The sequence below is a fragment of the Microcaecilia unicolor genome, chromosome 5, assembly GCF_901765095.1.
Source record: "Microcaecilia unicolor chromosome 5, aMicUni1.1, whole genome shotgun sequence".
Lineage (NCBI taxonomy): Eukaryota > Metazoa > Chordata > Amphibia > Gymnophiona > Siphonopidae > Microcaecilia > Microcaecilia unicolor.
This window is the reverse complement of record NC_044035.1, coordinates 102,497,621-102,511,098: the sequence shown is the minus strand read 5'-3', so window position 1 is coordinate 102,511,098 and position 13,478 is coordinate 102,497,621. Positions and strand designations below refer to the sequence as shown.

The following is a 13,478-nucleotide window of genomic DNA, read 5'->3' as shown; positions in this document are numbered from 1 at the left end:
ATTTTAAAATCTGCTCACATATCTATACATGTATGTGTGTGTGTGTGGGGGGGGGGGGGGGGGGTGACTTGCATATTTTTTCCCCTCTTGAAACTTTCTAATTTTGCTGCTCCCTCCAGATGGGCAGTGACTTTGATGTCCAGTCTGTACCTATTTTACAAGAGACTCCACATTTGGCAGAACCTGTTGTAAAATGACAAGAATTCCTCATGTCCTAACTTGGACATGTTAATTTCCCTCTCCATGTTCTGCCTTCACATGTCATATGAAACACATGATTAGATTGGCAAAGGAAATACCTTGTCAAGAGAAACAGACATGTTTACTTTGTGAGTTTGATCAATCTACTGAAAATAGTAGGGGATGTATTAATTTTCTAATGTACAGACATCATGAAAATTGATTGGAAGTACAATGTGAGGGTAAGAGAACATTTAATAGTGACATTTAGTTAGTGGAACTATTACAATAGGAGCATTATAATCCTCAGTAAGACTGAACCCCATGCCATACATGTGAATATATAGCTTGCATTTGATCATTAATTTTGGTGAGGTATCTATCTATATTTTGTGGCTGTAGCAAATCTTTTGTGTAGTTGATTTACTAGGTAATACCTGGGGAGTTTGCAGAGTACAAAACTTCCAATTATTTGAAGGAAGCAGCAGGAACAAGTTAAAAGTGTGTATGGGCAAGATAAGGAACTGTGAAAATTAAAAGATTAAAGTATATTTCATTTCCCTGCAGCCAAGGGAAATAAGGCTAGTAGGGAGATGAGTGAACAGAATTAGTGCACGCTGAAAATGGGTTAGACTGGAATGAGCTACACGACTCATTATTCAATGGGTGTGCTAGAATATAAATAACTTTGGACTGATGCATTATGTCCCAAGTTATGTGAACTTCCAAATTTGTTCAGCTGATAGTGTTGCAAGACAATTTTTGTTATACAGCTATCATTCTAATTTTATAGTTGAAAGTGCATAGTAGATAAATTAAGGAGCTCATAATCAAAAGAAAAAAAAATCCAACACATGATATAAGCACAAATGGACATGTTTTTCAAAGGAAAACATTTAAAGTATATAATTAAACCTACCCCCCAAAACCCCGTTTAAGTCTGATATTTGCCGAAAAAAGCATGTTTTCAGAAGGGACGTTCAAGGGTGTGTCGTGGGAGCGAGATGGGTGGCGTTACTTGATGGACATTTATTGTGATAACAGTAAAATAATTTATTGGTGCTGGAAATAAAAGCGTCATAATTTAAACCTGCTTTAAAAGCATCTAGGTCAAAGCCAAACCTGTTTTTGGACCCATTTATGAAGTTGCTGAGTTGGAGAGTGGAGAGCTCGAAGTGGTTGTTTCTGAGAAAGAGTGGAGAGTTGCTAAGTGATTTCTTACCTTTGTGTGTTAGCCCCAATCTGAACCTTTTGACCCTCACATTTCCTGCCTTGCCCCCCCCTCACCTCCTCAAGTCCTTACCCACACATGCTAGCCCCTCAGCCACACCCATCCCTTGCTCTGCATCTGGCCCCCTTCCCCCACCAAACCTTCACTGTCCCCAAATGCCAGCATCTCCCATTCTACATACCTACCTGCTTGTCATCTGTCTCTCATTGTTGCTGTGTTTGTCCTGTCCCGGTTTGTCACTGTGTTGTGTGCTGTTGCTGTTTGTGTGAGGGTTCTGTGGTGTTGCTGGGAGAGTGCTTTTTGCTGCTTCTGTGTGTGTGAGGACTGTTTTCTGTTGCTGGGAGAGTGAGTTCTTTGTGTTGTGTGCTTATGCTGGGTCTCACTAGATGCAGTAGATGCAGAGCCACCGAGATACAAAGCTGGGCCAAGGGCAGAGCCATTCCCTACCTGAGCTGCCCCCCCACCTGGGCCACCATTGCTGCTTCCAACAGGCTGCCGCCATCATCACTGCTGTTACAACTGCCCCACCCCCCCACCAGGCCACCGCCGTCACTGCCGCAGCCCCCCCGTCACTTACTGCATCACCGCCATCATCACTGCTGTTACAACTGCCCCACCCCCCCACCAGGCCAGCGCCGTCGCTGCCGCAGCCCCCCCCCCCCCATCACTTACTGCATCTGCTCTCTCCCTTGGTCTGTCTCTTTCCTGCTCCTGTATGCAGGGACCCGAGTTATCACACTACCACATGTCTGCCACCATAGGTCCTTCTTACTGCCACGTCCCCTCCCGCCTATGTGGAAACATGAAGTACTTCACACAGGAGGAAGCAGGACGAGGCAGGAAGAAGGACCTGTGGTGGCAGGATACTGGATTAGATGGACCATTGGTCTGACCCAGTATGGCTATTGTTATGTCTTTATGTTCAAAGGAAATAAAGAAAACTAGCCATGGTATTGAATCCTGAGATTGTGCTAAACGTCACTCTGAGAACTAAGTGGTCCTTTTACTAAGCTATGGCAAAAAAGTGGTCACAGTGCACCCTTAGTCGGATCTTTCCTGCATGCTAAAGCTACTTTTACCGCAGCCATAAAATGCCCTATTTTCTTTTTTTTTTTTTTTGTATTAATGGCCATGTGCTAATGTTGTCATTATTGTGTGGCCATTTTTAAAAATTACCATGTGAGCATTTACCATCGCCCATTTTGTAGGTGGCAAAGGCTCCCATGGTATTTCTGTGCAAACTAGCTAGCATGCAGTAATTTATGCTATGTTAAGCTGCATTAGGCATGTGCAACACAGCTTAATAAAAGGGCCCCTCAATCACTGGAATGCCTAGCTGAAGGTTTTAGCACTGCTTTGGGTAAGCTGATTCATTTCTGATGCTATCTGGAGGTGAATTCTATTACTGTGGAGCTTCTTCTCCTCTAGCATCCTCACTAAGCACCCTGTTTACTAAGCTGTGCTTTAGGCGAGCTACCATTTTTAGCATGCGCTAATGCTAGAGGCGACCTCAAGCGTTAGCACTAATTTGTAGTGTGCACTAAAAACACTAGTGCATCTTAGTAAACAGGGCCCTTAGCCTGGTGCCTGGGGTTGTGGCTCTCTCCTGACCTCTTTGTTGATATGCCACTGGCAGAAACACAATTAGGAAATTATTCTGAGAGGAACATAATAGTTGAGGAGGAACACATAGGACAAGAGAAGTAGCTAAATACCTTGGAAAACTGGAAAGTAGGGCATGATTGGTCAGTATATTAATAGCAATAATTTAAGCTGATAAGGTACAGGAAGCTAGTTTATCTGCCAAGAGTGGAGTAATATAATCAAATTTGTGCCTGTTGCAAAGGAGCTTCACAGCAGTGTTCTGTAGTTGCTGGAATCATTTAATTGATGAATCTTTCAGTCCATTGTGAAGAAAATTGTAGGAATACAGGCAGTTCAGGATTAGTGAGTGGATTAACATTTACAGGTCTTTGAGCTCTATTAAACACCTGATGGAATAGATTCCTTGCGGGGTGTTGAAAGAAGGCTTTACTATTGATTAAATTTTGGAGTTCAAATGTGAGAGGAGTTATGTCAAACTCCTTGGGTGTCCACTATCAGCAGCATAATCGAAAGAGAAGGACGCCCATCTTTCGACACAAATCGGGAGATGGGTGTCCTTCTAAGGTTGCCCAAATCGGCATAATCGAAAGCCGATTTTGGGCTTCCTCAACTGCTTTCCGTCGCAAGGACGACCAAAGTTCAAGAGGGTGTGTTGGCAGTGTACCGAAGGCGGGATGGGGGCGTGGTAAAGAGATGGGCATCCTCTGCCTATAATGGAAAAATGAAGGGCGTCCCTGACGAGCATTTGGCCGACTTTACTTGGTCCCTTTTTTTTCATGACCAAGCCTTGAAAAGGTGCCTGAACTGACCAAATGACCACCGGAGGGAATTGGGGTGACCTCCCCTTACACCCCCGGTGGTCACCAACCCCCTCCCACCCTAAAAAAAAAATAAAAAACATTTTTCCAGCCTCTATGCCAGCCTCAAATGTCATACCCAGCTCCATCACAGCAGTAAGCAGGTCCCTGGAGCAGTTTTTAGTGGGTGCAGTGCAATTCAGACAGGCGGACCCAGGCCCCCTCCCTACCTGTTACACTTGTGGTGGTAAATGGGAGCCCTCCGAAACCCACCAGAAACCTACTGTACCCACATGTAGGTGTCCCCCTTCATCCCTAAGGGCTATGGTAGTGGTGTAGAGTTGTGGGTATTGGGCTTTGGGGGGCTCAGCACACAAGGTAAGGGAGCTATGCAGCTGGAAGTGTTACAAGAAATGATTTATCTTGGGGGAAAGAGCTCTAGAGCACTCGCTACTGTTTATAATTTAAGAGCAGGCGCTGTATTTGTAAGTTTTAGGATATTAATTTCTCCACCAATCACCAAAGGTGATAATTGCAATAAATTAAATAAATTAAGTATATATAAAAGATACCATATACTCAGAACACAAAGAGACCATATTTTTAGCTTCAAAAAGGTTGATTTAATATACAATTGCACACGAGAGGTAGGTTTTAAGAGATCTTTACAGATAATCTGTGCTTAAGTAAGGCAAAGTAGCAGGTAGATCAAAAGTTATGTTACTTACAAGTCCTTGTTACATAGTATGAACAGCATGAAGTAAGCACATGTTCAGGACAGGAGGGCTTTTGCAGTGAGTGGATCTGAGTTGCTTGCAGTTGAAGAGAATCTGAATCTTGGGGAAACAGCTTTTGCTTTTATATCTTGCAAGCTGCAGGAGGATATGCCATGTGGATCTTTGTCCTGGTTTCCTGGTTTCTACACGACCCTTGGGCATTTGCAAAGCATTGTGGTATCTTGGTCTCATGTCTTATGACATCACAAGACTTGCTGTCTGGATCTTGCTGACAAATGGTCTTTTGATGTGAAAAAGGCTTCCTGCTCAGGCTCTGGAGCAGATACACATTACAAGTCCTTCCTTTCTGCACATGTCTGAAAGCTGATGGGAAGGGCAGGTATACCTTTGACAAGCAAATGTCTTGTTTATGGTTCCCCTCTGAAGTCTTTGTTATCAATAGCTGGAGTTATGCCTTCTCCAGACTATCTGTCTGCTGGTGGAGATGTCTATGTGATTCTTCAAGTAGCCACCTTAGTCATGCTTTTGTTCAGTCTTTTTAGGTGGGAGGGCAGAGAGAGTTTTATTTCTCTTTGAAGCACAGTACCCTTTTGCCTCTTAAATGTCTTTGTAATTAACTAGTCCTACTACCAGAAATTCCCAAGGAAAAGGGGAAAGAAGGTACATCTTTTAAAAGCTGCCTTTTTATATTGATAAAATAATTCTGACAATTGGCTTATACCATAACAGAAGCATATTGTGATGTCCACTGCAGTGCCCCCTAGGGTGCCCAGCTGGTGTCCTGGCATGTGAGGGGGACCAGTGCACTATGAATGCTGGCTCCTCCCATGACCAAATGCCTTGGATTTAGTTGTTTTTCAGATGGGCGTCCTCGGTTTCCATCATCGGCGAAAACCAAGGTCGCCCATCTCTAAGGTCGACCTAAATGTCAAGATTTGGGCGTCCCCGACCATATTATCGAAACGAAAGATGGACGCCCATCTTGTTTCGATAATACGGGATGCCCCGCCCCTTTTCCAGGACATCCTTAGAGATGGGCGCCCTTAAAGATGGGCACCCAGTTCGATTATGCCCCTCTATGTCTCCTTGTTACCTACTGATATTTTAGTCTCTCGTTAGAACCTGCCAAAGCACTAATACTTTCATTGGTTACAACTAAAACATTGTGTATCTTCTAAATTTAAGGTTTCAGAGATTACCCAAGACCAACCTAGCACCTGGTCTTTGTGCCATACCACATCTGCATCCCGTAAAGCTGCCTCTAATTGGTATAAATTTTTTCAATTATTTAAATTTTCTGATGTAACTAATTCTGAGGAAACTTGGTCCAAAGATCTGAGTATACCTTTCTCACCAGACTTATAGAAATCACTATGGCCTAAATCTTTTAGATATTAAATGCTACAATCAATCTTTTCTACATAGAGCTCATTGGACTCCTGTTAAAATTGCAAAGTTCAGAAAAGATACAGAAGCTAAATGTTGGACTTGTAAATTGGAAACTGATTTGTTACATCATTTAATCGATGAGTGTGTGTATTAAAACATTACTGGGGCTCAATATGGAAGTGTATTTGTCAATTATTTCAAATAAATGAGCCCTTAAGATATGACATACTACTATTAGGCACAGAGGCATTGGCTACTCCTTTTAATGACCACAGAGCCAAATTGTTCACAATATTAATACACCTGGCTATTTATGTTTAATTGCAAAATATGAACGAGTGGCTAAGGAAAAAAAGAGGTCTTTGAAAGCCTATGATAGGATCTGGACCCCCGGTGCTTGAATTTACTTCCAGTTAATCTTGGTACCTTATCTCCTATATCTTTCATATGATTTTTGTACCAAGAAACAACAAGGCAAACGATCCGCAAACTCCAGTGTGGAAATAAGCCAAGCAGATCAGTGATAAGTCCAAACCACTCTTTATTGCAGAATCTCAATCAAATAAGATGTCCGACACAGGCCGTGTTTCACTGAGTCAGGGGCTATACTGCAATCTTCATCACCAAAAAAATAAATGGTGTGTTTGATAATTTCCACCATACACAATTGGGAATCAATTGAGTATGGTACCAAGACAGATAAAAACAAGCACAATCTCTACTTCAAAGTGAAAGGTGTGCATTTATAACTCCAGTAACCTGTCACAAGAATTTTCTCTTCTGTTGTTGTTTGGTTTTGTTGTATAATAACAAATGTCCATTTTCATATTTATACTAAATCTATATTATATAATGGACATTTGTTACATATGTTTTGTAATACGTATTGACGTAAGTAAAAATGAATAACATTTATTGAAATGAAGTATGTGTGGTTGCAGAAGATATTCAAAAAGGTGTGCAGCGGGTAGTGAAGTGAATGAATAAAGGCTATTTTGAAACATGGTCATCGGAATACATGAATCAAGTAGAAATAAAATAAAATGAACCTGTGCCTGGAATTGTGAATCAGGTGTTGGACATAATCTGCATCAGAAATTTAAAAGCACATACTCAGAATACAAGTTGATTAAAAGAAATAAAAAGGCGGTAATAGAAAGGTGGAGCCAAGCTGGTGGAGTCATAGGTGAAGCATATAGCTCTACAGTCTGTGCACAAGATGAAAAGAGAAGCCCCATCAGTGAGACCAACTGGCGCATGAGAGAAACGGAGAGTTCTCGTTCTCCTAAATGTATATAATGGGATCATGGTCACAGAAAGATTGATAAACACAGCTGTAAAATATATCAGCACTATTTTTATCCTGTCACCAGTAATCTCTCCGCTGTGGTTTTAGAAAGGTTTATTTTAAGTGCGAAGTGTGTAATAAACCCTTTTTTTCTCATAATAGGACTTAAAATCCAACGATCAACGTGATGAAATAGCAGGGGCACGTGCATCATTGAAGCAAAATTCATCTCTTCTGCGTTCGGTTTGTTCAGCTTATTTGGAACACTCTGATGTCACATCCCTCAAGGCCAGCAAGGATGCTGTATGCAGTGAAATACAGAAGGCTCTCAGTGTTATTTCTAATGCTTCCCAAGGAGTGGAAGATCAAAAAGTTCAGTCAGCATCATGCTCAGAGACTCTGGGAAGTGCACTGGACGACCTTGAGGTAAGTAACTCTACCAAGTGCAAAGAAAAATGTTAAAAATGTATTTGTAGTAAAAGGAAGCCTGGACTTGCTCAGCTTTTTCTGTCCCTTTTTTTTGTTGGTGTTCCTAGACAGAGATCTAAGAGCAGTACATATTTTACAGACTGGATTTTTTTTTTCTTTTTTTGCATTTTTTCATGGTTTTTGTTGGTCTGGCTACTAATACTCCTAATGTGAAAGAATCTTTCAATCTGATTGATATGTTGTATCAAGATGTTTGTGTTGAGAGAACTGGGGAGTTTTTATCAGAAGTTTCACCTGTGACTGACACTGCTATAGCCAAACATCTACTTAACTTGCTGTAGCTTTAGAAAGGATCCCTTTTTTCTGTTTTGTCACAATGTATCAATGTTTTTTTTTTGTCATTAATTGCATATTTGGTTAACTGTTCTTTGTTTGGGTAAGGTTCCTCATAAACTCAAAGAGGCAGTTGTTACTCCTATTCTGAAGAATGGAAAAAAAAGCTGAAGATGGATATGCTAGCTTTCGTCCAATTTATAATTTATCTTTGTCTAAGGTGCTTGACAGGATAGTCCTCGTACAACTGACTGATTTTGTTATGAAAAAACAATTATTACATAAAACCCAGTCAGACTATAGACATCATTATAGTACAGAGTCCCTTTTGTGCTCGATAGTGGATGATGTGCTATTGATGGGGGATCAAGGCAGGGCTGCTGAGCTGAGAAGGGCAAAATTCCCCAGGCCTAGCCTCAAAGGGGGGAGGGGAGACTGGGCTCGGGCCCTGCACCAGCAAGCTTCTTTCTGCCTGCTTTTGGGTCCGTCCTCTCCTGCTCCTGCGTGCCACCCAGGACCCAAATGATTACATTAACGTGATATCGAGTTAATGCAATAATCCGGGTTCCAACTCCTCACAGCACACAGGAGCACTGGAGCAGGAGAGGACAGAGTAAGGGAGCAGCACAGCAGTGACTCAGACAAAAAGGTCAAGGGGTGGGGAACGGTATGGCAGTGGCCTAGGTGGGGATGGCGGAGAGAGCAGGCAGTCCAGTCCTGCCCTGGACCCGGCTCTGTCTCTCAGTGGCCCTGGATCAAGGTTATGATACCTTGTGGCTTCAGCTTGATTTGATCACTGCATTCGATACTGTTTGCCATATAAAATTGCTCAATTTGATGTATAACGTGGGGATTCGTTCCACTGTATTGAAGTGATTTGAGTCATAACCGATCTTAGATTGCTGGAATAAGATGTTATTGCCACCTAAGGAACTGAGGTGAGGTATCCCCTCAGGGTTCCTTGCTTTCACCTCTGCTTTTCAATTTATATCTTGCACCATTGGCAGAGCATTTGGACAGGTAAAATGATAAATTTCCTATTTTCGCAGATGATATTCAACTACTTGACTTAGTACAAGACAATCAGTGTCAAGTGATGTTTGATTTGACTTATAAATTGGAAAACTGGTTGAGAGACCATGAGTTGATTCTAAATGTTAAATCTTTTGCTACATTGCTATCTCGGAAAACTAAACCACTTGTTACTTAGTCAATGATGCAGGGTAAATTAATTCCTCTCAAAGATGAAATCATTACATTAAAGACAGTCAAATTGGCTTCGACTAGTTTCCGGGCCTTTAGTTATGTGGGTCCATCCTTATGGACTTTTCTGTCTCATGTAGTTAGCAATTTAAGTGGCTACCTCAGTTTTCGAAAAGCCTTGAAAACCCGAATGTTTCAAAATACCTTTGGTGATTTTTAATTGCATCCTTTTCTGACAGGTTTTATTATGAATATTGATGAGTGGGATTTAATTTCAGTTGTCTTATCTGTTTATTTATATTATGCTTTTTTTTTAATTTATTGTATACTGCTTTAAAACTTCAGTGTAAGACAGTAAATCAAATACCTGCTGTTTGTGTGGTCAATTTAAGTGTTTAATTCAGGAATTTAACAACTAACGGTTGTCACATAGATAAGTTAAATAAGGTGCCCTTTTGCTAAGATGTGCTATGAATAACACGTGGGTTTCTCCACATGCTGAGGCCACTTTTAGCGTGGCTGTAAAATGGCCAGTGTTTCATTTCTTCAGTTAATGGCCATGCACTAATTTTCCAACATTTTCCAACAATTTTCCTTACCCACATCTATTTACTAAGTGGTGAGGGCTACCGCGCTAACCATGCATTAATCGTTTGGTGTGCAGCAGTGTAGCTGCACTAATTGATTAGCGCTGGGCATGCCTACTCTCTGCTCCCAAACACACCCTAGTGCTAAAAAATACAAAGCATTTTTTAGTACGTGAGAAGTGTGCACAGATACCCAAACTACTGTGGGATACCTGAGCGTGGCTCACCTTAGTGAATTTTCCCGCACGGTAAGTACGCGTTACTACTTACCACCGCTTACTAAAAGGACCCCTAAGGGGCCCTTTTACTAAGATGCGCCTAAAAGTGGCCTGCGCTGGTGTAGGCACGTGTTTTGGAAGCGTGCAGGTCATTTTTTTTCAGTTAGCCTGGAAGAAAGGCATTTTTTGGTGGCTGAAAATGGACACGTGGCAAAATTAAAACCAGTGCGCGTCCATTTTGGGCCTGAGACCTTACCGCCACCCATTGACTTAGCAGTAAGGTCTCACATACTAACCGGGCGGTAAGCAACCAGCCTATGTAAACTGCAGATTACCGCTGGGTAAGCACCATGCATGCCAAAAATGGAATTACTGCCCGGGGCACTCAGTAGCCGGGCGGTTGTTCCAATTTCGCACGCATTGGATGTACATAGGCGCCTAAGCACCTTAGTAAGAGGGCACCTAAGTTTCCACCCCCTGCATCACTCCTTTTTGGATGATTAATTTTGGCCATAAAATAACCTATACATTCAAAATTACCTGTTCAAGTGGCCCAAATTAAAATAAAAAGGTTCAGGCAATCCTGCCGTCACCTCCATAAATACTTTTGAATATCAGGTGGAACATTTCTATGTAAATGCTTATTGTAGCATGATCTGGAAAAGAAGATAGTTGTCTTCTGAGAGGGTGTGATGACTTAATTGTATCATCTTTAAAAGCTGGAAATGCAGAAAGCTGTGATAATTGCAAGAACTGAAATATTCTTTCTTTATAATAGTAGATAAAAGAACAATGGCTATATTTTTGTGTAGCAAAATGTTTGATCTTACCAAGGTATTATAACATATATCGAGAAAGTTCTAAATCTGCTTGTTAACTAAGCAGATGCAAGTCTGTGTGGTCTACTCTAGACAGCAGTGTTTACTGGGCATTTAACCTCTGTAATGATATCATACATTGTATAGTTGTACATTCTTTTATTTACAGAATGTTGTTTTTTGGTTAGAGAGCCAAAATAACCTCTGTTTTATCCTGCTCTTGCAAATACACAGCTGGGAAATAAATAGATGCAACAAGTACTCTGTTGGGAGCAAATGTCATTAAATGTTTATACTATGGAAATTACCAGGGAGCTTACCCAGGAAGCTCTATAGCTTTACAGTCTCTTTCATTGTTACCCGCAGCTGGTTGTCTAAAAGAAACTAGAGATTTATAGGTAGGCAAGGTAGAGTAGAATACCTCATAAATCATTAGCAACAGCAGCAGAAAGGCTACAGGGTACAGCTATGTCATTCATAATTAAAAATCTACAGCTAATGTTTTGTACCAGTCATTAATAAAAGGCTGTAATGCTTGGCTCTGTAATTCAGCTGCTTTTGAAACTCATGTTCTCTTGGTACTAATGTATATACCTTAAGATGGATTTCATATTTTATATTTTTGGGGGTTATCCACTTTTGGCAGTCTACTGGATACAAAATGTACGTAATGATACTCTTCAGGGGGAAGTTATCAATGTGGGCTACTGTTACGACAGGTTATTTTACCACAAGCTCATTGCATAAAATGGGACACACGTGGTAAAATAACTCACTTAAACGGTAGCCCACATTGATAACTTCTCCCCTTAATTGGCCTACTTTAATGATGTAATGATATATGAGCTTTCAAAACCAAAAGTGTCCTCATACAGTAAGAAAAATTCTACAAAATAGGTCCATAATGTCTGTCTAGGGACATAATAATTCTACAAAAGTTTAACTGAATGAAATGACACTTGACCTGTAGGGAAAACATTTTGGGCTTTGTTTACTAAGCTGGGTTATGGGTGCATTAGCATTTTACGCGCGTTAGCTATGTACACGCTTTAACAGTATATGCGCCTACAATATCCTTATAGTTGCCTAAACAGCGTGTGTGCTAATTGTAGGTGCATTAGAAACGCTAACGCGCCTTAGTAAACTGGGCCCTTTAATAGCCAGGAACATGGAAGGATTACTTCTCTACAAAGGGACATTGTTAGTGCATACTTTTCAATATTTTATTTGCAGAGCAGCTGTTCTTGTTGAGACTACCACAATGATATTGGGATAAGAAGTAGGGGGTAAAAAATTTATAAGCAAACCAGTAGTGCTTAAATATCAGATACTGAACACTCAGACTTAACTGACGCTTGCTTAAATGGCACAGTTGCTTAAGTGACTCCATGCTGCACCGACTCAAGCTTAAATGTCACATTTGCTGAAGTGTTGCACGCTTAACTGTCACACACTTAAGTGTTTCTCACTTAAATGTCAACTAATCATGTCCTTCGGCCACTGGTGAACATATAGCTGGCCTATTCATGATTTTTTAGTGCTTTTATAAATAGCACTTCGCAGAAAATCTAACCGAATGTCCCAATACTATATGTACAAGAAACGGCAGAGGAAGAGGGCAGCAAGGGAGGAACAAAAAGTTATCCAGATAGAAGAAAATTTCAGCCACTGTCTAGATAGGATAAATATTGGAGGGGGGTGGGGTGGAATACATAAGAACATAAGAATAGCCATAATAGGTCAGACCACTGGTCCATCTAGCCCAGTATCCTGTTTCCATCAGTGGCCAATCCAGGTCACAAGTACCTGGCAGAAACCCAAATAGCAACAACATTCCATGCTACCAATCCTATGGCAAGCAGTGTTTTCTCCCATGTCTATCTCATTATCAAATTATGGACTTTTCCTCCAGGAACTTGTCCAAACCTTTTTTAAACCCAGATATGCTAACTACTGTTGCTACATCTTCCAGCAAACTATTTGTTGAGTGAAAAAGTATTTCCTCCTTTTTTGTTTTAAAAGTATTTCCATGTAACTGCATTGAGAGTCCCCTAGTCTTTGTACTTTTTGAAAGAGTAACAAAATTAATTCACTTCTACTTGTTCTTCACTACTCAGGATTTTATAAATCTCAATCATATCTTCCCTCAGCCATCTCTTTTCCAAGCTGAAGGGTCTTAACCTCTTTAGCCTTTTTTCATATGAGAGGAGTTCCATTCCATTTATCATTTTGGTCGCTTTTCTTTGAACCTTTTCTAATTCTTCTATATCTTTTTTAACATACGGAGACCAGAACTGAACAATACTCTAGATAAGGTCACAACATGAAACGATACAGAGACATTATAGTATTATGAGTTTTATTTACCAACCCTTTCGTAATAATTCCTATCATCCTGTTTGCTTTTTCGCCGCTGCCACACACAGGGCAGATGATTTCAGCATATTATGTATGACACCTAACATTAGATAACTATGGTTTGGATTGGAGGAGTGGCCTAGTGGTTAGGGTGGTGGACTTTGGTCTTGAGGAATTGAGTTCAATTACCACTTCAGGCACAGGCAGCTCCTTGTGACTCTGGGCAAATCACTTAACCCTCCCTTGCCCCAGGTACAAATAAGTACCTGTATACAATATGTAAGCCACATTGAGCCTGCCATGAG

At 40.9% G+C, this 13,478-nt stretch overlaps 1 protein-coding gene across 1 annotated transcript in view; it reads left to right on the top strand.

Moving 5' to 3' along the window:
- CTNNA3 (catenin alpha 3) overlaps positions 1-13,478 on the top strand; it is a 1,864,538-nt gene that overhangs the window by 410,034 nt on the left and 1,441,026 nt on the right. Inside the window, 1 exon segment of the mRNA XM_030204967.1 lies at positions 7,390-7,653. Coding sequence (XP_030060827.1) covers positions 7,390-7,653 — 264 coding nt within the window.